This window comes from Camelus ferus, chromosome 3, assembly GCF_009834535.1.
Source record: "Camelus ferus isolate YT-003-E chromosome 3, BCGSAC_Cfer_1.0, whole genome shotgun sequence".
NCBI lineage: Eukaryota > Metazoa > Chordata > Mammalia > Artiodactyla > Camelidae > Camelus > Camelus ferus.
Genome location: NC_045698.1, coordinates 69861937 through 69885948, shown reverse-complemented (window position 1 = coordinate 69885948; position 24012 = coordinate 69861937). Strand labels below are relative to the sequence as shown.

General features: G+C 37.5%; 1 protein-coding gene across 11 annotated transcripts in view; it reads right to left on the bottom strand.

Annotated features, from left to right (window-relative positions):
* PAM (peptidylglycine alpha-amidating monooxygenase) overlaps window positions 1-24012 on the bottom strand; it is a 214337-nt gene that overhangs the window by 147761 nt on the left and 42564 nt on the right. For 10 of the 11 annotated variants that reach the window (XM_032476440.1, XM_032476441.1, XM_032476430.1 and 7 more), the window contains exons 3-4: window positions 1076-1534; window positions 3-123 (exon numbers count right to left, since the gene is read on the bottom strand). In XM_032476440.1, the coding sequence (XP_032332331.1) occupies window positions 3-123; window positions 1076-1164 (210 nt within the window). In that variant the 5' untranslated portion in view covers window positions 1165-1534. Of the gene's footprint in view, window positions 1-2; window positions 124-1075; window positions 1535-24012 lie in introns of those variants that run through there. The other variant, XM_032476432.1, reaches the window with a different exon arrangement.

Genomic DNA, 24012 nt, shown 5'->3' with positions numbered 1-24012 from the left:
ACCTGTTTAGGTGTAACTCCAGGCATGCGAATATCCAATGCAAAATCTGATGAATCAATAGGAATTACTGGTCTGGTGGTACCAAGACATTCATTGGAAAATGATCTGGTAGTTTCTTTAAACCTTAAAAAAGAAGACAATTTCAATATCCTTGAACATAATGGAATCTTAACTGGACCTGAGAAGGGAAAAAAAGGAATTCTATGACTTTAGAAGACTCTTAATTTAAGACCCAATGAAAAGAACTATATAGGGTTCTGTAACGATTCTCAAAATTGCATTGTATAATCCAAGAGCAATAAATACCCAGCTTGAAAGCAAAGTATAAACAAAGCAACCAAGCAGGGTACATTTAAAACTTGATTCAATAAAAACTTGTTAAAAATATATATGTTTCTAGTTAATGAAAATACAGTATTAATAAATTAGAATTATCACAGGCCTGCCAATCCTCTAACGGCAAAAATATTAACTACAAGCCAGTAAAATTTTTGTAACTATTTTATGAGTGTCCAGTGTTACCAGTTAGAAACAAAAAAACCAACAATAATATTGCTAGGAGACAGAGTTGCCTGAGGTAGGGGGAAAATTGCGATGTGAATTACAAATGTACAAGAGCATAAATATTTAACATGGTAATTATGAGGAGCGAGTATACAGCTCAATGTTTTCTCCTGAGCCATTACAGTCCGTGATCTGCTTCTCCCTACCACTTACCTATCTCAGTATTTTATTCTTCAGGCTGCTATAAACAAGAAGGCATTCATTCAAAACTGAACGACTATATTATAGTTCCTGAAATATCTCCCCAAGAGGGAGGGATTAATATTGGAAATCACAACTTCTAATTAAGTTTTGAAAGCACGTTGTGTACAATACAGTGGGCATTTTTTGTAAAGGGGACTTCACCAGAAGTTACTGTGCTAAAATTCCAACAGATTTCATTGAAGTTAATAAACCATGTATATTTCTCCAACACTCTGGTTCATAAAAGTGATTACATTGTCAAACGCATGCACAGAAACCATCCAAACAATATTTCGCCTGCTTTAAGAAAACAAAAACAAACACCCACCTCTTAAAGACAGAAAGTGGGCTTCTGAAACCCAAACAGCTGCTTTGGAAAACAAGGAGGAGAACTAGCAGGCTACGAAAGCCAGCCATGGCCACGCCGCTCCAGCCCCGCCGGGAGGACCGGGCAGCGCAGCGCTAGGCTGGGGCCGGCGGTCGGGCAGCGGCGCCAACAGCAGCCGCTACTTCATGGCCGGGGCGCGGCGGGCGTCCAGCGGCGGCCACACACCACCTGTCCGGGAGAGCCGCGAGCTGGACGAGGCGATGTGTCTGGATCAAGAGCCGCAGGCAGAAACCCGTGGGAAGGAGGTACTTTTGTCCGGTCCGCAAGCGGAAGCTCTCCTCCCTCCAGAGCTGCTTTCTGCCCTGGTCCTGGGGCTAGACGTGCGGGCTGCTTATCACTCGGGAATGACAGGGACTGTGAGGGATATCACACAAATCCGCGTCAGTCATCATTCAGAACCTGCAAAAATAGAAGCAGATAATGGATGACTAACACATTACAGCATTTGTCCTCAGCAAATCCCAGCTGAGGTTCTTTAATACATTAGTAGTTTCACAAGCTTGAGCCCAAGCCTGGGTAAAATGCCGGTCTGTTGATCTCCCGCCCCCACGACCAGCCCCCAAGAATTCTGCCTTTTGCGCTTCCCTCCTCCCTCACACCCACTCCTTTTTTCCCTCTACTCCTTTCCCCTCTTACCCTCACATCCACCTCACTCTCCGGATTTCTTCTCCTTACTTGCTATATCACTCCTTTCTATTATCAAAAATGCACGCAATACCTCTGCTGAATGTAAACAAAGTTACACAAATGATAGGCTAAGGCACAAGGGAAAAAAAAAAAAAAAACCAAGGCAGAGACAAAGCACTTGGTATACAACAGCAATCAGGTAGAAAAAGACTCTGAGAACAAAGGCATGTTTACATATATACATATATGCATCACAGAGCTATAGAGCTAAGGAGAAAAGATGCCTCCTGCCAAGAATGATCACCACAGAAGTAACTGCTGAAATGCTCAGAATTACTTTGAAACAAACCCAAACTCTACAGCTAACATGATATATGAAATGTAAGCACCTGTTTAAAAATCCTGCATCTAATATACAAAGTAATAATTACTCCCTTTTGGGAGACATGCCTCCCAAAAGATATTCTTTCCTGAATAAAGTTTGGAGACTTACAATGCAAGGCAATTAGGAGGATCTCAGCTGCCCCCCACATGAATTTTATCTACAAAGGGTATGATCAAGAACTTAACATTAATATAAATGAGAGGCTGTGCAGAACTAGTGCAACATCTCAATATATTTTGTGAAGAGGACTCAACTATGCTAAATTTTGAAACATGCATGTTTTGACTTTACTGTTGTTCTGAATATGTTTCAGACTATGTATCAAGTATGTGCATTTTAGTCAGAAGGCATTATTTTAAAATGTGCCATTCACAACATAAAAATACCTTCAAAGAAAAAGATTTTTTAAAGTTTTATTTTCCTAATTATGAACATGATTTGGGGAATTGCAAGTAAACCCACTGGCCAGACGAATAACAGTAAAAAGCAAAAATCAGTTAAGATCATACAGAGGTGCTCCACAATAATAAATTAGCCTCTACATTATGCTCTGGAAATCACAAGATACTGAAGCTAATCTAAACAAAACAAAACAAATAAACAAAGAAACAGAAGAAAAGAAAAACTAAACTAAAACAAACAAAAAGCAAGAACTAAAGTTTAAATTAAATCAGAAGAGTTCATGGCCACTGCTTTCTAGAAGAAATATACCTTATACCAAATATAAATAAAACATGATTGAATGTCCAACCTATCCAAGGATGCTTGAGGCTCACCAGCATCCAGAGACTACAGTTAATTTACATAAGCAATGACATTTTTAAAAGACTGATGATATTTGTTTGAACTTTCTCTTTGGCTTGCTATGTGAGCTTTCAGAACAAAAACCTTCAGCTATGTTGGAATCCTGTGAGTAAAGGAAAGAACTTCTTATGGGGGAAGAGAAACACTGGCCTGCAGGCTATGCTGTTGCCTTTGCTTACAACAAAATATAATCCTGTGTAATGACAATACTTAATATTCCCTGAAGTTCTCTTTTTTCTTTAAATATAAGTGAAGAATGGATTATACAGAACAGGATTCAAGGACAGTCTTTCCAGCTGGCAGGGATATTTGGTATTTTATAAACACTTGAAAACAAATGTAGTATTAAAACTCTGTAACAGGAACACATCCTTAAGTTCTTGTCTTTGAAAAAAATTCCACTTATCTCTTTGATTGATTTTATTACCTTTGGTGTCCCTGAACCACCCACTGAAAGAAGAGGGAACTGAAGTTGTGGGTGAAAGCAAAGTTGCTGTTTGCAGCCGTGAACAGAACAAAAGGTCTTATAGAAATGAAAGCGAAATATGCTTCTTGGTTCTTAATGTCTTAACTAAAGACAAAAGACAAATTATCCTATGAAAAAAAAAAATCATGTCATCATTTCATTTGATATTTTACAATGCCTGATAATTGTGGACTTACATATATAATATTCAAATCTTTGTAGTCTTGTTTAGGATTTTAAAAATTCAAAATATATTTCCTTGAGAAAATTCATTCTCTAATACAAAAACCCCCATAATTTTATATTTTGTACAAAATACTATGTGTTGGGGTTTTATAAAGTGAATAAAACCAAAAGAGAATATAGTCTGTTAAGGGAGATGGGGACCTGACACAATTAATATCAGGTATGTTTAGGCTGTAGCATTCCTATGAGAATACATAAAAGGGACTTGGGAAATTTTGAGGAAGGAAAGATAATTTCAGCCTTCAAGAGGAGGGTAAGAAAAAAGAGAAAGGTAAAGCAGTCTTCAATGGAAGAGGTGGCTACTGAGCAAGAGCTTGGGGTATGGTTGGGTTTTCACTGTGGGAGATGGAGAGTGCTTCTACCAGGTGCAGGAACATGGGAGCCCAAATGGGGAGCAGAAGATGTCTGAAAAATAAGTCATAAAGGTCCTGCATCCTAGACTCTAGCTGTGGACCCAGATGTACTATTTTACTTGTAACACAAAGCAAATATTCTGTTTACACATTATCAATTCTTAGTAAGAATGATGTACAGTTTATACCTGTACAAATATTAATTCTAGGAGCAGTATTATTATGTAGTAAGGATAGTGTAGTACAGAGCACCATAAAACTAATTCGGCTTTTACAAAGTGAGCCGTCTATTCTCTTCAATTTTCATTTGAAAAAGGGGGAAAAAACCCCAAAAAGATAGTTAAAATTTGGAAGTGGTCGAAGAAGCCAAATAAATACACTGGCCATTCACTTATTGATTTACCAGCAAGAGAGAACCAGTTTAGTACAGAGGCTGGAGAAAAACTGGACTCCTGGCTCCACGTTGACTAGCCTTGTGAAACTAGGCAAATGCTTAGCCTCTCTCTCCCTCAGTTTCCTCATCTGCAAAATGGAAATAATCCTACCACCTATCTCATAGGCTTGTTACAAGGAATAAATAAATTCATTAGAAAAGAGCCAGGCACAAAATAAACGTTTGCTATTACTATTGCTGCTACAAATATTTATTGAGTGTCTAGGACTACCATTAATGCTGGGAATGGTGATAATCAAGACAGATAAAGTTCCCACTCTTACAGAGATTACTTTCTAGCAGGGGAAAAAAACAAATGAAAATAATGACCAAATTATAAATTTCATTTTCTCTTGAAATTTTATGTGGCTTCCTACAATGACTTATAATTCAACTGATTAAGAATGCATATCCATTTACTTAGCATTTTGACTCTAGGGATTTATTCTTGGGTAAAAATTGAACAAAGGCACAAACATGTTTATAAGGGTATTTACTAACATTGTTTATAATAACAGATAACTGGATGTTTATGATAGCAAAGAACTGAAATCGATTTAAATGCTCATCAGTAGGAGACTGGGAAAATCTGGGGGCATACTATGCATCCCTTTCAAAAAGGACAGATGGGTCTGTTTTATAGGCAGGGTCATATTCTAGGACACATTTTTCCTTTTTGCATAATTTCTGAAAATGTTTGAACAGTCTCAAACTTATGAAAATTTGCAAGTACAGTGAAAGATCTTTTTCTCATTAACCATTTGAGAATAAATTGCTGACCTGATGCCTCATCACCCCTGAATTCTTTAGCATGTATTTCCTAAAGTACATTCCACTACATGACCACAGTACAGCCATCAAAATAAAAATATTCACATTGACACATTACTCTAACATCTAATCTGCAGTCTCCAAACTTTGCTAACTGTCCCAATAATATTCCTTATAGCAAGAGAATCCAGTTCAGAATCAACCTCTGGATGTAGAGTTGTCAAGTCTCTACACAGTATCCTTCACTCCAGGATAGCTTCTGTCTTTAATGTTTATGCCCTCGATGCTATTGAAGACTGCAGGCCAGTTATTTTGCAGAAAGCCTCTCTATTAAAGTGTTTGTTTTCTCTTTATTAGGACTAGATTCAGGTTGTGCATCTCTGGCAGGAACCATGGATGTTCTTTTCACAGCATCTGTATTAGCTGCCCATTGCTGCATACGAAAATTACCCCAAAACTTAGTAGTTGAAAACAATAAACATTCTCTCACATAGTTTCTGTGCATCCAGGTAAAGCAGCAGCTTAGCTGAGTGATTCTCTCGTGAGGTTGCAAGCAAGATGTTGGCAAGGGCTGCAACCATCTGAAGGCTTGCCTGGGGCTGGAGGATTTGCTGGCATGATGGTTCACTCACAAGGCTGGCAAGTTAGTGTTGGCTGTTGGTAGAAACATCTTCTTATTGTGTGGCCCTCTCTCTAGGGCTGCTTGAGTGTCCTTATAACATGGCAGCTGGCTTCTCCCCAAGTAAGCTTTACCTTTTGGGTCCTAGCATTAGAAGTCTCATACCATCATTTCTGTAATATCTTAACCATTATACAGGTCAGCCTTCAGTGTGGATGAAGTCTACCCAAGGGCATGAATACTAGGAGACAAGGATCATCCTGGAAGCTGGCTACCACGGCATTTTTTTAGGTGGCATGCAATTTTGATTTGTCATTACTGATGATATTAACTTCGATCATATGACTAAGGTGGTGTCTTCCAGGCTTTTCCACTGTAAAGTTAACAGTTTTCCCTTTGTAATTAATATTTTTTTGGTGGCGAAGTTATCTTTGACTTTATAAATATTCCATTTCTCATCAAACTTTCATTCTACTCATTTACTTACTATATTGTAATGGACACAAAGTTTCCTATTTTATTCAATGGGTTTTAATCTGTTACTAACTTTATTTATCTACTTTACTTACTTTGATGCTCAAATTATATCAGTTGTGACTCCTTTAAGTTAGCTTTCGTGTCCTTTCAACATGTCCCATCATCTTTTGAGCACTTCCTTGCTTTCTGTGCCCTCTCCCAGTCTGGGCTCAGAATGCCTCACCAGGCCTTGCTCCTTGTGTTTTTCATCCCACATGGCCTTTGCTGACACCCTGTAGTGGGCTGCCTACACACGTGGGTGCCCTCTTCGCCCTATTTGGGCTGTGACGCCCCATGCCAGGCCATCAACCCCACCACGCTGATTCCCTCCTTACACTAGCTGGGCTCCATACCTTATGCCTGGCTACCTGTCCTGAACGCCTGTCTTGCTCTGCCCCACGTAACAGCTTTAGGACTGAATTTTTCAGGAAAAGAAAAGAAGGACATTAATTTTTAAAAAATCAAATTACAGAACAGTATACACAAGTATTTAAAATTCTGAAGTAATATAACTCAATTATATTTCCAATGATCTTCAATGGAGATTGAAGGTAAATGAGGTAAGAAAAAAAGAAAGGAGGGAATGTTCACTGTCCATTTAACCACTTTTGCAGTCTTCTAACTTTCACAAGCTTCTATCACTTTTGTAACTGGAAGAAAAAAGGGAAATGCAATTTTTTAAAAAATATTGAATGTGATTCTACAGATTTCAATGTATGTATCAACTTCCACCTGAGTTAGGTGGTGTTTTGAAACGTAACTCTTCTTCTTTTGCTTGGCAATAACTTTACAAACTAAATTTTATGGTGATTATTTAGCTGTAAGGCAGGGTTTCTCAAGCTCAGCACTAGCAACATTTGGGGATGAATGATGCTTTGTGGCAGAGGACTGTCCTGTGCATCACGAGATGTTGAGCAGCATCTCTGGACTCTACCCACTAGATTCCAGTTGCACTCCCTGCAGTTGTGACACCCCAAAATTCCTCCAGACATTTCCAAATGTCCTCTGGAAGGTAAAATAAAGAATCACCCTAGTTGAGAATTACTGTTATAATATGGTTAAGATGAAGCTTAATTTTAAATAAACATAATTCCCTTTAAATACGTATAATAAGATATAAACTGATTTTTTAAAGTGCTTGCAAATACGGAACACCTAAAGAATGGGAAAAGAATTATCACAACAGCAAGTAACGTTTATTGACTTACACACCAGGCGTTGACCTTCTGCATATTATCTCACTGAATTCTTATGACTTTAAAGTACCAGTAATTATTCTCATTATACAGATGAGAGATCTAAAGCTTAGGAATATTAATTAACTTGCTCTGGTTACACAGCAGTAGAGTAAGGATTCAAATCCTGGCTAGCAGACTGCAGAATCCATCCTCTTGACTCATACTCTTCACCATTAAACAAACTCTCTACATTCCCAGGGTATGTCTTCTTCAAGGACAACAAAACACAAATCCTCTGAATATCATCTTACTGTGAAATAATTATAGCCAGTACTTACTGAGCAGTTACGAAGTGCCAGGTACTGTATTAATGAGCCTTATCTATAGATTAGCTCATCTGAATTCTTACAGAAACTCTATGAAATCTATACCATTATCATTCCCATTTTACCAAAGTGAAAACTGGACAGAGAGAGAGAGTTGGTAACTTGCCCAGGGTCCACAGCCAAAATACAAACACCGGCAATCTGACACCACAGTTGAACCCCTTAACAGCTCAGCTATAAATGTATCCTAGTCTTTTTTTCAATCATATATCAGGAAGCATTAACATTTCCCCGACAGCCTTACAAACACTCCTCATTTAGCTAACTCAGAAAGAACAAGTTGAAGATCTGTGACAAGGGTCCAAATCTGGTCCCAATGGTAGGCTTTGTTTGCTTGTAAGAATTTTTCCTAACTCTTCCCCTGCATTTGAATTCTGAGTAAACATTTTAAAACAAAAAGATTTCACATAAAAAGTGTCTCTTGAAGAGTTGTAAAATCTGGCATCACTGGACCCACATTTCCACATGGGAACAATTAGCTGAACCAAGTGTCTTCCATCTTAGACAGGGCGGGCAATCTGCAGATCACCACAGACCCCTGCTGCACCCTGTTTATTCCAGGATCCTGAGGCCAACAGTAGTTGTTTTAACTGTCGCTTACCACTGAGGTGCAGTTTTGTTGTCTGTCCATTTGTTTTTTTTTAACACCTCACCAGCTTTTCTCATGAACATTACTAGCTGTACCCTAAAGTCATTTGTGTTGTGATCCCAGAGGTTCATCCTTTCTTTATGTAAGAAGGTAAACTTCACCCTACATACAGCAGCATAGCATCTGCCCCATAGATATACAAAGTTGGTGCTTCTTTCCTTTTCTATTTTTTTTTTAAGGCTCTCTTCATTAGCAAGGCACACCAAACTGAATGGCATTTTCTGCACGTGTGTTTGTTTGGGATTCATTTCTTCTAATATGCAGCCAATTTGAAGTATCCTTCCCTTGCAAGTCAAAATTGTCTGGGCATCTATTAGAATATATATGTTAAGCAATCTCAGAGGTCCCATTCAGCATGTGATTCTACTGCAATAGGAACTTGCCAACAGTAACAAATTTTATTTATTTATTTTTTTGGTTTCTGTGATCAGTACCAGATGCCCTTTAAATATGTCCATTAGTCATCAAATTGCTCGGTCCTGTAAATACTTCCATGGGGGAAAAAACAAGAGACATTAGTCTTAATTAAATTTCTCAGCTTTGACTAATACAAATGTTACTTCATAACACGTCTCTAAATTCAGTGCTAGCATATTTTAATGCAAGATAAAACAAATTCCTGTGTTCCAATCAGCACACATCCTTTAGTTCTAAGGGCTGCACTAGGAAGTTCTCGAGAGACTAGCGCACTGCACAGGGAGGCACTAACCGTTACTGATGATGCCAGAGAGGTGGAACGGCTCCTTTGTATGCTACTCACTTGCCCACTAGGTATCTTATTTATTTATAAGCTGAGAACGTGACACAGAATTTAGTTTCAGAAGTAGAGCACAAAGCACTTCTGCCGCTTTGGCCGCCTTCCTTATAGTTCTTGTTGAGCTGGGGGAGCAGGCCCTGAGCAGAGTCGGTCAGCAAGGCAGAGCGCCCTCAGGGACTTCTGTCCTCACTCACAGCACAAGTCAGAGATGAGGAGCTAGACTTACAGGCTATCTCCATAATGTGCCAATTCAAAAATTAATAAGCTCTCTTCTTCCTCATCAGTGAGGTTTCTGAGGAATTAGTTTGAAACTAATATCTAAGACCTGACTAAATTTCAAGTCTTTTTTTTTTTTTCAATAAAGTGTGACTCATTGGCTGATTTAAGTATTGAAAGATCTTTCCATTATCTTTGTGATGCTTCCTTGGTGAGTCTTTGCGTTATTATTTTCTTTTATTTTTAAGAGGAAGTTGTTGTAGAATGAAGGGTGGGAGGGTACTGCATTTAAGTGCAAATACTTAGTGCCAGGCGCTGGCCTTGGGGGAATGTGGTCTGAAGGGGAGGATCTGCCTTTCCTTCTGTCTTTCTTGCAACTGATCAACATATTTTTTTTTAATGAGCTGTCCTATTTTGCAGGGATTTTTTCCCCCTGTTTATGATTCCACATCCTTAGGCATAGTTACCCCCGAAGCATTTTAGTACATATTTTGTTAAACGCCTCCCTATGACTTCAGAGGCAGGAGTTATTAACTACACATGAATCTGGCTCAGATTCAGAACATGCAGTTACAAAATAAGTATTCTTTTTCTTGATAAGCAAAAAAATCTACAGGAAATGTCTAGATTTTCACTCAAAAATAACACTAAACTTTATCTTTTGTCTTCTGTGCTATTCACCCAGAAGCATTTTCTCCCATAGCAGAATTAAATTTTCAAATGATTCTTAAGTTTTCCATTTCAAATGTTCAAATGATCACAGTAAAATGCCCATAAACATACTCCTTGCTATTATAAAAGTTTTGCCATCCTTGTCTTTAAGCCTCTCAGCTGTATAATTACAGTACTTAAAGTGGAATCTATAATCATATAATGCCATTATATAATTGAAAAACTTATGGGAATTTTTCTTAAAGATCATGAAAGAATGTCAAAGCATTCTCTCATTTATATAATTCTGCTCAGTTGAGTTTACAGTAACCTAGAGGGATTCTATAAAATATACACCACACATTGCCCCCTCAATCCATCTCAACTATATAATTTGAAAGTCATTAACGAAAGAAACAGTTGCTTAAAAACATTTTAATGTCTTTTATTTTAGAGTATAGAAGCCACAATAAAACATAGCTTAATCATAAGAAAACCATTTGAATTTTTAGGTATGCAATTCACCACTGAAAGAAGTACACTGTACTGAAGTAGCTTACATTCAGTTATTTTAATTTCTCATCTATAATAATACAGTTTTCTTTGATCAGTGTCCCCAAACTCCCCATGAACTATCAGTGCAGAGCTTCATAATTTTCTTCTGGCTGAAAAGGATCAAAGCATTCTTATGTTTGCTAGAAGTCTTTGATACTGCTGCACAAACAGGTGGGGAATTTATTTCATTGCTATTAAACTATTTCTTACTGTCTTGAGTTTAGGAAGCAGTGGTTTATTTTAACAAGGTGCTTACAGACTGGCTTGCTCTTCCCCAATATTTAGTCTTTTTTACAAAGTTTCCCATAGTGATTTGCACCACACCCTGGAAATGAAATGAGAGTTGAAAAAAGACGAGGCCCATGAGCCTCTGGGCCTGAGGGAACACACTGGCTGCCATCCCCAAGTATCACTCCAAGGAAGTGAGGCACAAGCATGTTGATCTTATTCACCCTCTCTCCCATCACTGAAGTTATATGCCCCAACCTTGAGTTATATCACAACAAAAAGTCAAATTTTTAAGTCACAGAAAAATGTGAAATAGTCCAACTGTGTTGCCAATTTTAACCAAAATAAAGAGGTACACGGGAAGTCTGTATAAAGAAGTGATTGCCATCTTTGAAATGTGAAAATCCCCTCTTAAAGTCACAACATTTCATGTACTTACACACTGTAATAATGATACTATTAATGATTAAAATAATATTTAACAATTACTGAGTATTTGCTATATGCCAGGCTGTGTTTTTACTATTTTTTGTGTGTTACTTAATTTAGTTCTCACAACATCCTATGAGCTATGTTATAGTATTATCTACGTTTTACAGATGAGGAAATAGAGGCAAAGAGAGGTTAAGGAATTTGCTTAACATTACCACAGGCTGATTTCAGAGGCAGGAGCTACTAACTGCCAGGCTACATTTGATAGAGGCTGTACTTCAGGTATTTATTAAGAGAATATGTAAACGCTGAATAAACTATGACTGATTCAGTAACACTTTTAAGTGAATCTGTACTTTATGCCCCATATAACTAAAATCAGCAGTACACACGAGCAGTGAGACCTGTTCTTTCACACTGTACCGTGCCTGCTTCCCGTCAGGGACCCCAGGCTGCACCTCAAATCTCCCTCTTCCGGTGGATTCAGAGCCAACAGGCAGAAACCAGTGGTGTAACGTGTAGAGTGCAGGTTTACACTTAAAATCAGAAATTGTGGCTCCAAGTCCCATTTTAGGGATTCACTTCACATTTCTAAGCCTTGGTTTTCTCCTGTATAAATAGGGTATATTGCTAAATGATAAATCCAAGGGCTATCTAGAGAAACAGAATCATCTGAGCAAATTCTGAAATGAGAAAAGTGCCATTTATTGTTGTTCTGAGCTCAGCTTTACCAATGGATACATTTTTAAATCTTTCTTTTATTTTTCTAATTTTGCACTGTTCATTCTGAATCTACTTATGTCTCATCTTTAAGTAAAGTTTCAGAGTACCAGAACACCTTCAGATGGCAGGCACTGTGCAATTATCACTGAAGTTAGGAAAAACACAGGACTAAGAAATCCAAATTTAAACACTCTTCCTACCACTAAACATAAGAGTAAAAACAGCAACTCTGGCATTCAGCAAAAGCAGAACTAAAATCTTAACCTGAATTATTTGAAATGTGTGTCACTAATCAGGAATAACAATTTATATTTCAAGGGAATTACCACTGTTATGTCAAGATTATTAGGAAATATTTGCTGGACACCAGCACTGAGAGGTACTGTATATCATGGCTCAAATCTGTGTTGCACAACTTAAGGAAACTACATAGAGGCAGATTTGCAGAACCAATCGCCCAAAGAAATCAGTGGTGGAGGTAAATAACATGCATTTATATTCTAAAAGCAGTTAGACATTTCCTGGGAACAAACAAATATCAAGTGGTAGACCCAACTAGATGCTTGGGATTTAAATAAGACAAACATATTCTTATTAGTAATTCTTGCCTATCTCTTTATAGGAATATTGACAAGAAATGCAACTTATTGTTGCTAAGGCATTTTAAAGATGAAATGTGCTATATGACTACTAAGTACTACAAAAATGCTAAATGTTATATGAGTAATCTGTTTTACTACTATTTACTTGACTCTGCTGAATTTAATGTTTATTTCTAAATAGAGGGATTATGTGAATTACCTTACCAGAAGATAGTTCTTCTGAAATGCAACTGTTTCAGTTCTTCAAATGAAATTTTAAAAGTCAGTATATATGCATAAATTTTAAAAAATCTGCTTCTAATTATGATGAATTTCTATTATCATAAGGTTAAGTCTCTCAAACAGTGAAGAAATCATGCAAATCTAAAACCTTGGATCATGATACAACTAACTCATGACAATACGTAAAACTCTATTGATAAAGCAATGTACTTCCAGTCCAGTAATTCCACCAAAAGACTGTTGCCTCTTTTGAAAGGACATATTCCTAAAGATTTGGTAAAAATAAAAACCAAACAGAAAAAATAGCACCGTAAGCCTTTAAGTATACTATTCATAAAAGTACAAAAGGTCTAGATTTAATACTGATCTTTTTATTGTTACTTAGAAATACATCAAGGTCATCATCAAACCTATTAAAACTCTTTTGGCAAAATAAAACTATAAAATAATCACCGGTTCCCATAATCAGCCATAAGGTATATCAGAATATCCTTAAAAGAAGCTGACCATTTTATCTTTCAATACGATTTTCTGGGAAATTCATGACTCTGTCATATGCATTCAAAATTAATGGCCCATGCTTGACCTGCTGGTCATTTTCACTACCATAATGTCCAGCAGATGATTGCTTCATTGATGCAGCGATGGATACTAGCTGGGAAGGCATCTTCTAGATTGGTCATGCTGGTTTACATCTAGCAAGATACTGTGCTGACCACTGCTCCTTTGGCATGGTGGAAATTGTATTGTATTTCATGGTACCTTCATCTATTATTTTTAAAAAAGCTGAATGACAGAGATGAAAGAATGATATTGTTAAATATGAGTGGAGTTAATTCAAATATAATGGAAAAAGATGCTTTAAATTCTCTGACCATTAAGTTAAGGTTGAGGGAAAAAAGCTGAAATATCTTCCTCATAAATAATAACACAGCACTAACATATGCTATCTTTGTCTTGAACAAGGCCATGGAGGTGTCTTAAGATATTTTTTAAAATAATGTTAACTGTTTTATTCTGGCTAAGCTAAATTAACATTATAAGATGGCCTACTTTATCTCTTGTTCCTGAAACTTTGTCATTGTCTCCTTATCTTTTTATAAAATATCAAAAATTTGCTTGCTATCCAAGAGGTCAACATCTTTTATCAGTAAATTTTATCTTAACCAAATGCTAATTTTAAAATCAGAAAAATAAATGGATTAAGCAGTATAAATTTGCCTAAAAGAGATTAAAACTGTGATAAATTCTCCCTTTCATTTTGATATTTAAATCACTATTGGTATTACATTGTAATGAGATAAAGGTTCATTAAGGCAGCCTTTGTTATGTAAAATCAAAACACACTAGAGGGGAAATTCTTTACTGAGTTACAATTATTCTCTAAGGATATAGCAAATGAGATATCATTAAAATATTTAAGTTTAATTATGCAACGTGTTCCAATACATAATCAAAATACACATGCACATGACCTAAGCATTTCACTCACTCCTGAAATCTTTTGAATTTTTTTAAGAAAGTCAACATTAATAAAATTATAGAAAAATTCTAAGAAGAAGCATTCACACTTCTATGCACATAAAATAATATTTCCTAAACTAATTGGAGAGTACATCTGATTACTGAGCAGAATTCTCCCCACACAGTCAGCTTCAGATTCTCTGGATCCCTTAGTCCTTCTGCTCCACACCGATCCAATCCAGTCACTACATTATCCTGCTTTTTGTTTTCCCCAAATGAAACCCAATACTTTGAGTTTCCTGTCCACTCATATTTTCCCCACAAATTAATTTCAGTCTGAGACTTAGTGTGGTAGTCAGTGACTACTGTTGCTCTTCTTTCTACCCCTATGTTTTTTTTTCCTCTATTCTTCATCTCAAAACTCCCTAAGACTGATTTTTGTAGGGCACTGTATCTGCTATAAAGGCGCACACCTCTGTTACCCACAGCTGTGTAGCACAGGAGCCCTGTGTACCAAAGATCCCTGTGACTTTCTTTAACCAATGCAAGGGGAGCAGGAGTGAATTGTGTCAATCCAAGCTGACGTTTCAAAAGCCATTGCTAATTCACCATACTCTGTCCCCCTTCTGTTTTCCTTCTGTTTCTCCCACCCATTCTACTGAGTGAGGAGTGATGCTCAAAGAGAGGCTGCTTCCTTCTGCCTGAACCCAGACACTCCCTAGGGAAGGCAGAAGGCAAGAGAAGGAACAGCCCACCTTACAGGCAGTTGAATTTAGAAATTGCCCAAAGATTTACATGAAAAGACAATGTTAAAGCAGAAGAACCAGACAACTCTATTGGGAAAAATTTAATTATTTCCCAGCTACCCAGCAGGATGGAGGGTCATGAAGAAGTTTATGAGTTACCAAGAAGGAAGGGTGTGAATTTCAATATATACTCCCATGCCTTCTCCTACCCAAGGCTCTATGTTTGCTAAGGCCTCATATTCATCTTCACTTAGAACTCTTTTTTCCTTTTAAATCCAGTGAGACTGGAGTGTCATCCTACCTGCTCCAACATGACATAATAAATATTAGGCAAATGAATGGGAACAAAGGATACAAAGAAATAGATTACATGATTTTCCAGGATCTCACAGTAAAGTTTAAGAAAAATTATGCATACCAAATTTGGATACACATCAAGTTTAAGAAAAAAAAAACTTTTTAAAATGAATTTTGAAATCAAAGTAGTATATACATACTGCTAAAAGTCAAACAGTACTAAAATCCTACAAGGAAAACAGCAGTTCTCTGCTCAGCTACTGCAAATCCTACTCATCAGATACAATTCTTTGGCACTCTTTTAGCAGACTATTCTGGTATTTTTCTTCATTTTGCCAAATGTGTTGATGTTATCACTTACCAATTCACATTCTATTCATTATATATTGACTTTTTACATTGGAATATGAGGATTGAAGTCTCTTATAGCCCCCTTTCCCATTCCATCAGCTTTCCAACAGGCATATCACAATTTTTAGTAAGATCAATATTTAAATTGTTAAAGCTACATAAACACTGTTCTCCACTGAGCCAAGTAATTGTCCTATGATTAACTTTCTTGTATAACTTTTCATTTTTACGGAGTTCAGGAACTACAGCATGTTTCCTGAATCATGTATGGAGTATCTTTATTTTAGCTCCATCCTTCACTGTGTTTGGTTGAATACAGATTTACAAGATAACAATCAATTCTTCTAAGAATTTAAAAGATATTATTACTCCTCTACCTTCTTTCTTATAGTCCAGTTGCTGAAAAGTCAGGTGCCATTTTGATTTTTTTGTCATTTATCAGTGATCTCTCTCAATATCTCTCCTCTACCCCTAGCCTGGAAGCTTTCACATTTTTCTCTTTAGCCTTCTGTTCTAAATTTTTACTGATGTTCCCCAATATGAGTCTTTTCTCATTCACTCTCCTGGGCATTCTCATTCATCTTGCTAGGTCATTTAAATCTGAAGACTTTTGAACTACTCGATTGATAAATATTCTTAATTATTTCTTTTCTTCAATTATCTCTGTTATCTGTTTCTTAGAACTTCTATAATTAGACATTGGACCTGATGGAACACTTCTCAAATCTTCCTGCCATTTCCTTTCTATTGTCTCTGTTTTGTTTTTGTCCCTTTTTCTTTCGAGATTTCTTCAACTTTACCTCTAAACTTTCTCTATTTTCTAGTTTCAACTTTTTCTTTCTATGTTGGTCATTCCAGCTGAGTTCCTTTTTCTCTTTTTCCTTCTTTTTTTTTAGAATTTTCCCTTTCAAGTCATACCGTTCACTAAGTGCCCCTTCCATCTGAGGGCTTTTCAATTCTCTAGAGAAGAATCACCCATCTCCTAAAAGGGTGAACAATACTCTGAGTGTTCTGGGAGAAGGGCAGGGAAGAAGGTTGGAGAAGAGCTCTCACATTAATCCTCCCATGTTACCCACACAGAGCATCCCTACTTTCCAAGGTACTGATATCACCAGGGCTTGAACTTTACATGTTGTCTTTGAGGCTGAGCAGCCTGTTCCCCTGTGAGTTTTGCCTCTTGAGGGCATTTATTTAAAACAGCTCCTGTTCTACTAAGTCTGTTACCAGTCCTCCACTTCCCACTTTCCAAATATGTATTACTCTCTTCTTCATTGTGGAACCTCTCTTAGTCTCTTTATCTCTGTAGGTTTGTAACTTTTAAAGTTATTTTACTATCCTTTTAGAGGGATTTGGGGAGGTCAAGAAGACAAAAATCATGGAGTCAATCTGCTCACATTGAACCTGAAGTCCCAGAAATGCAATTTTAAAGTAGATTATCCTGAGATAATCTTGTTCAATTTCTTCATTTAATGGCTGAGGAAAGAAACAAAGGTAGGTTAAGTGCTCAAAGTTCCTTCTCTAAATTCAGAGCAGAACCAGGGAAAAAGTGTCTCTTGTCTATTACTCTGGTGTTTCTTTGACTCTCAACAAAATGTCTTCCTAAGAAAATCATTTTGTCAGCCTTCTGGATGAGAGACAAGAAATATACCACTGAACCACCCACAAATTATATACTTAAATAGGAAACTAATAACCAAGGGAGTGTATACTGAATGTTATGTGTCAAAAATTATGAGCACCAAGTGTTGAGAGAAGGAGAGACACCTGACAGCTAGGACAATTTCAAAAGACTGCACGACGCAGCTGAGATTTGTATTCGATCTTGTGGTAGGAACTCCAGAGGCAAGCGGAGCACAGGGCAGTGTGTTGGCGGTGAATCCATGTTGGGAGCAGAGAGGGATCAGTGCTTCACAGACTTTCACCAAGGCTGCTTTCATGAAATGTAGAAACTACTCCTGCAACGTGTCCCTTTCCCACCCATACTCTGACAAGCGCCCAGGACACACAAATTACCAGAATCACTGTTTGCTCTTCTGGACTCTGTCCATCTGTGCTAGTCAATAAGATTATGTTGACTCTTAGGTTCTACAGTTTGTATTGTGGAATCAATGCCTACTTTGTCATTTTTTATTATAGTTACATTATCTGATAGCCATTTTTTAATTATACAACCTGAAATTTATGACTCAGCTGCAATATTTCTAGGCAAGACACTGTGTTTAAGGACTCAAATAGTAATCATAGGACAAAAATTGGACTAGGTGATGCAGAATTTTTAAAATTCATCTGAATGGTACCAAAAACATTGGCCCCTTTCTATGTCACACACTGAAAAAAAAAAAAAAAAAGGAGAAAGCATGAAGAAACATTTCTTAATAATCAATAAAAGCTTAAAATAATGTTTTCAGTACTTATCTTTCTTAGGAAAACTAAATGTTTAAATAGTAAGACCATGGTAAAATGCATCACTTATTTTTTGCTTTTGGTATTTCAAAGCAGCTTTTGTAGCTAAAATACCTACCTCCACTGCTCTCTAACCTTGGCACATACACTCTCTTTCAATTGAAAAGAGCAAGTTTCTATTTAATTCTGTCAACCTAAGTATAAAGGCATAACTGGATATTTTAAAATAAAACAAACGCTTTCAATTAATGAGGCATAAACAAACAAAAAGCACTTAATCTTTGGCAAAACATTTCCATACATTTCCTTTTAATATTTTTTCCTATCTAATTCCATCTAAATTATAGGACTACTTAGAGATTTAACATATGTGTGCTTTAACTGTTTGTTCAGAATTGTGGCAGCAGTCCGCACTACCTAGAATACAATTAGACTGTATTTTGATGAAACAATAATTTAACTGAAGGGAGGTAAAGAGGTAGATTTTCCAAATGCCTTTAGATTTAGTAATAGCAGTAGACTTGAGTATCGCATAACTGTGGATTCACAAATGCTCAAGAAGCATTCCTGAGTCTGCCTTTGCAGCAAGCTAATTCAAGTCTACGTGTCATGTCCAAGCTGGCCCTGACATAGAATTTCCAGCACTCACTCTGATTACAAATATTTAAAGGAGGACAACAAAACCTATTCTTTCCCTCTTTACCTCAGAGGGATTCTGGGAGGACAAAGGAAGACAATAACCATGAAAGGACACTACATATTTTACTTAAAAAAACTTACTCCTATGAGGATCAACCAGAAAGACAGGACTTGTTCCAAAAAGTAATGTACTCCAGCATCAGTCTTAGCAGTATCAAAATCTGGTCTACTTGTCCACCTGCTGCACTACACCAAAGCCCTTCTGAAAGGTCAGAAGCAAGCCAGGAGGTGGGACCATCTTGGGGGCTGATTCTGAAGCAAAATTAGACTAGATAAGTAAAACCATAAGCTTGATTGGCCCCTAAATCCTCTGATTATAGATCTTGTATCAACACTTGAGTCCAGATCTACTCGGTCATAAATACTGGAAATGGGACAAGGAATATATGATTTTAAGTTATTCAGGTTGAGACTCTCTGCTCTTCAGGTCAGTGTGGTTCTTACTGAAATGTGTCTGCTCAGGTCTAGATGGGCCTGGTTGGAGGTAAAACCAGGAAGCTGCTTCCAGCAGAAAGTCTTTGGAATCCACATCACCTTTGGGTCTTCCTAAATCTGAGTTTAATTCCTGCAAATCTGTAACACATTCTTGTTCAAATTCTAGAATCATCCAGAACTTAAAATGCAGATTCCAGGGTTCACGTTTACAGATTCAGTTTTAGTAACTGTGGTTAAGGCCCTGGAATATGTATTTTCTGATGCAGATTGGGTGAGGATCAATTTTGAAAATCATGGCCTAGGAATTTTGGTCACCCTGCAACATGCAGAGCATTCTAGGGTTTTGCAGAAGTCTGACGATCATCTGAAATTTGAGGCATAATAATCCATTCTACTGGTCAAATTCCCAAAGCAACAATTTCCTCTCAGGACCAAAGTCTAACTATTAGTCCCATGTACCTCCCCCTCCTTGATCTTTGCTTTCTTGCACCACACACATCTAGACTGGTCTGTGACAGAGTGTCCTGAAGAACCATTTCATTTGCACTAATCTAAGATTCTGTATCTTGTTTCTAAATGTGCTATCTGGATGAGAATAAAGAGCTCAGAGGCTACTATGAGGGCAGAGGTGAGGTTTTGATGTATGAGGGGAACCAGATATAGCTAGATTATCTTCTAGTCAAGTTCTCTGCACCGACTTCCACCCACTTCCAAAAATGATACACTGAAATCTCTCAAAGTCAGCGGCTGAGACTGGAATAGAGTGAGATGACAGAAGGCCTCGTGAACATACAGTGTGTGCACTTCAGTTCTCCCTGACCCTTCGTGAGTCCAGACCACAGTATGTTCAAGGATGTGTAGATCCTTTACCACCATCTCCTGGACTTTGGCAAGAGCAGAGGCTTCATAAGGACTAAAAGGAACATGAAATGTCAGCAGGTGCCCCCTCCTTGCAGAATTACAAAAGGCCACTATTTGTTTTGCACACATTTGCTCATTTTCCATACAATACGTTTGTCCCCAGAAGGCAGGAAACTATTCTATCAGTTGAATGATAATAAGGTGAACTTGGATAGTTGTCAAATTATCAACATAAATCCAGATATAACTCATGATAGCTGATAAACAGGGAAAACGCAGACAACTGACAAAGGACTTGTTAATTAGAAGCTAATTTACATATGTCTACTCTGAATACAATACTTTTTTTCTGTAAAATAGTGTGTACATTAATGACTTTCATTTGATGGAAATGTGTTCAAGTTTCTATCCAAAACTGAAACTATCTTAAGGTGAAGAAAACTGTCTTCTAAACTAATGACTGAAAATAGAACCAAAGAGAATTCTTATCCATGAAAGTGCTAAATGTCTTTAGCGTAGCATCTACACCATCGATGAACTATATAAACAGCACTAATTTTCACAAAAGTGTGCAGTGCTAATTCTCAGTTTGGGGAGTTGGTGAAGACATCACACATTTGTGTTCAAGACACCTCTAAAATGTAATAATGGCCTCTCTCTTCCTAGCAGGTTAAAGTTCCCGCTGCTAGCTATTACGAGGCCTGATTTTCTTGACTATTTCTGTTACCACAACACTTCAACAGGAGTAATTGGCTTTTTGGTACCTTGTCAAAATCCTAATACATGAGTTTGATGTACTACCAATGCTATCTATACAAAAGGGGTCTTTGGCAAAACAAATAAGCAATAGACTAGCAACAAAATGGTCAGTACAATAATCTACTCATATGTTAGTCTTGATAGTCATTAACTGGTTGTTGGCCAATTGTAGTTGACTAATTCAATTACCTGCCTAAAGATAATAAAGTCAAGGTGATATATCCCTACTCCTCCCCTCTCTTTCACCTTCCTTATCAATGCTCTGCCTTCAAAACATACACATGCACATAATGTGGACCTCTTATGTTCCACGGTCCACAACTATAAGTCCAGCCACCACCAAGTGCTTCAAAACATAATCCCTGGCTTACAAGAGGGATTTAATAGGAGCATGTGACCAGATCAGACACTCATCAATCAATAACTGCTTCTAGAGAAACAGTGGCACACACTCACTGTGTGTCACCAGCTGCCACGTGTGTGTGCAACGGGCAACATCAACAATGTCCCATCAGAGCCCCGAGGTCCCCTCCACCTAGGGCTTATGATTTTGATTCTGTGGCTCCAGTCAAAAGGTTAAAGCTCTAAACATTCATCTCTCTGTAATGGTAAAAACATATAAATCAGACAATGGGACTGGTAGGCTTTTTATTACAGCATAATAATGGCTCTCATTTCTAGAGCACTGCCCATATGGTGATGTTCTGCTTTTTGTTTTTTCACTGCTATAGCCCTAGCATCCAGAACAATGTCAAGCAGATAGCAGACACCCAGAAGTATTTGTTGAATGAATGGATGGATGGATGGATGAGTGCTTTATTGACTGACAACAATCCTGAATTTGTTTTATTATCATCCTTATTATTAAATGAGAAAACTGATGTACACATGGTTAAGTGACATGTTCCTAGGTCACTGGCTGTCAAATAAAAAAGCCAGGACTTGAAACCAAGTTTTGTAGGACCAGGTTCTATAAAACGCTAGAACCTGCCCACTAAACCCACCACACACACCACTTCTCACAGTGATAGGCCACGGAGGGAACTCCTCTCCCCCATCCCAAATGAAAGCTCTCCCTCCTATTGCTCTGAACTACCAAGACACGTTATTTGTACTTCCCCTGGGGGTCTGATCAATCCCTTCTTCATTTTATTGAAAGGAAGGAGAACTACCATTTATCGATTACTCATCAAATTCCAAGCACCATGTGGGTCCTTTCAGGAATATTACTTCATTCATACCTTGCCATGATTGACTGGCTAGACATTTTGTTTTATCCCCCATTTCATGAATGAAGAAAATAATCTTGAAATATTATGTCAGTATTTCCCAAATTTGTCAATAATGAGGGGGAGGTGCTTAAAATAGTAGTAGGCCGTACTCCAAATCTTGTGACTCACAAGGTTCCGGCAAGGAGCCTAGATTTGTCTGATTCCCAAGCCAAAGGTTAACCATTTAGGGCAGGGCCCGCATGTTAGGCATCTTTGTCCCCTTCACTGCACATATGAGGTCCCCAAAATGTCTCATCTTTCTAAAATGTAATTGTTTATCAAGTGCATTCACATGATTCCCCAAAATAATCATAGGAAGCAAGCATCACAGATGTCAACGTCCTCTTCTTACAGATGGAAAAGTGAAACATAATCAAGTTCTATGGCTCCTGGTTAGAAGAAAAAGAAGGAGGGAGAAAGAGGTTATGTGGAGAGAGAAAGATACATAATTCAAAAAAATAGGGGTTGGGAAGGGACAGACTGGGAGTTCAAAATTTGTAGATACTGACAGGCACATATAGAATAGATAAACAAGATTATACTGTGTAGCACAGGGAAATATATACAAGATCTTGTGGTAGCTCACAGCGAAAAAAAATGTGACAATGAATATAAATATATGTTCATGTATAACTGAAAAATTGTGCTCTACACCGGAATTTGACACAACATTGTAAAATGACTATAACTCAATAAAAAACGTTTTTAAAAAAAATTTACCCAGCTCTTCTCTTCACGTATATCCTTCTTTTGACACCCGCACCAAGAAATCATTCTACATATTTTGCAAATTCCACCATGAAACAAGAGGTTTGTTAAGAGGACCGTACAGGCTATTTGGAACAGGCCCCTTAAAAAAAGTGTTTTCCATTGGTAATAATCAATAAAATCTTCGCCATGTTCTCATTCTCCCTATTACAGAACTGGTAGTCTCTAAGGTAAACTCTCAAAATAGGGCATCATGAAAGAATTTGTAGGATGTGGTATGCATTTAAAGAGAAAACACCGTAATTCTCTGACCAATTTCAGCTTTGGTTGAGTTTCTTTAGAATTTCCACTTAAATAAGTTTTCCTGGAAAAATTTTGCCCCTTATCATCTGAAGCACTCTCACTGGAATAGTCTTAGGAAGTAGTTTAGAGAGCTGAATGGTATTAACCTAAATGTAATTTTACTAACTTTAGCTCACTCAAGTAGATAAATTTTCACAGTGCAAGGGATAAAAAAAATCCAATTTCCTTTTAAATTTTACTGCAATTTTTTTGGTCGCAAATAAACAAAGAATTGAGCCTCCTGCACGAACAGAAAAAAAAAAAAAAAAAGATTTTATAATAATCCCGGTCAGAGCATGCGCATTCCAAAAAGTGAGCTTGCTCTTCTTATTTGGCAAGGAGATCTTAAGAGAGGAAATAACCCTAGAATTTGGAGAATGGTTTCCTAATATGAAGTGAGATGCTGCACCCAAGAATCTGAGAACTTTATACCCTTTGAAAGAAGGGTGAGTACAACTGTGTTTGAGAGCTCAGTAAAGTGGGACTTGGGGTCATCCACCGCTCAGTGGTGGAATCCAAACAGCAGCACTAAACATCCCCTTTCAGCCTTGAAGGGTGTGCCCCTTGCAACGTGGGACCCCACTCCCCACCATAGCTAATTGGCCACTTGACTTAATGGGACCAATCCAGATCTCTCTCTCTGGGAATTTGAAACTGGGAAAATGTGATGTTAGCTGAATTGAATTTCACACAGAATCAGAGCCAAACTGACACAGAGTAAG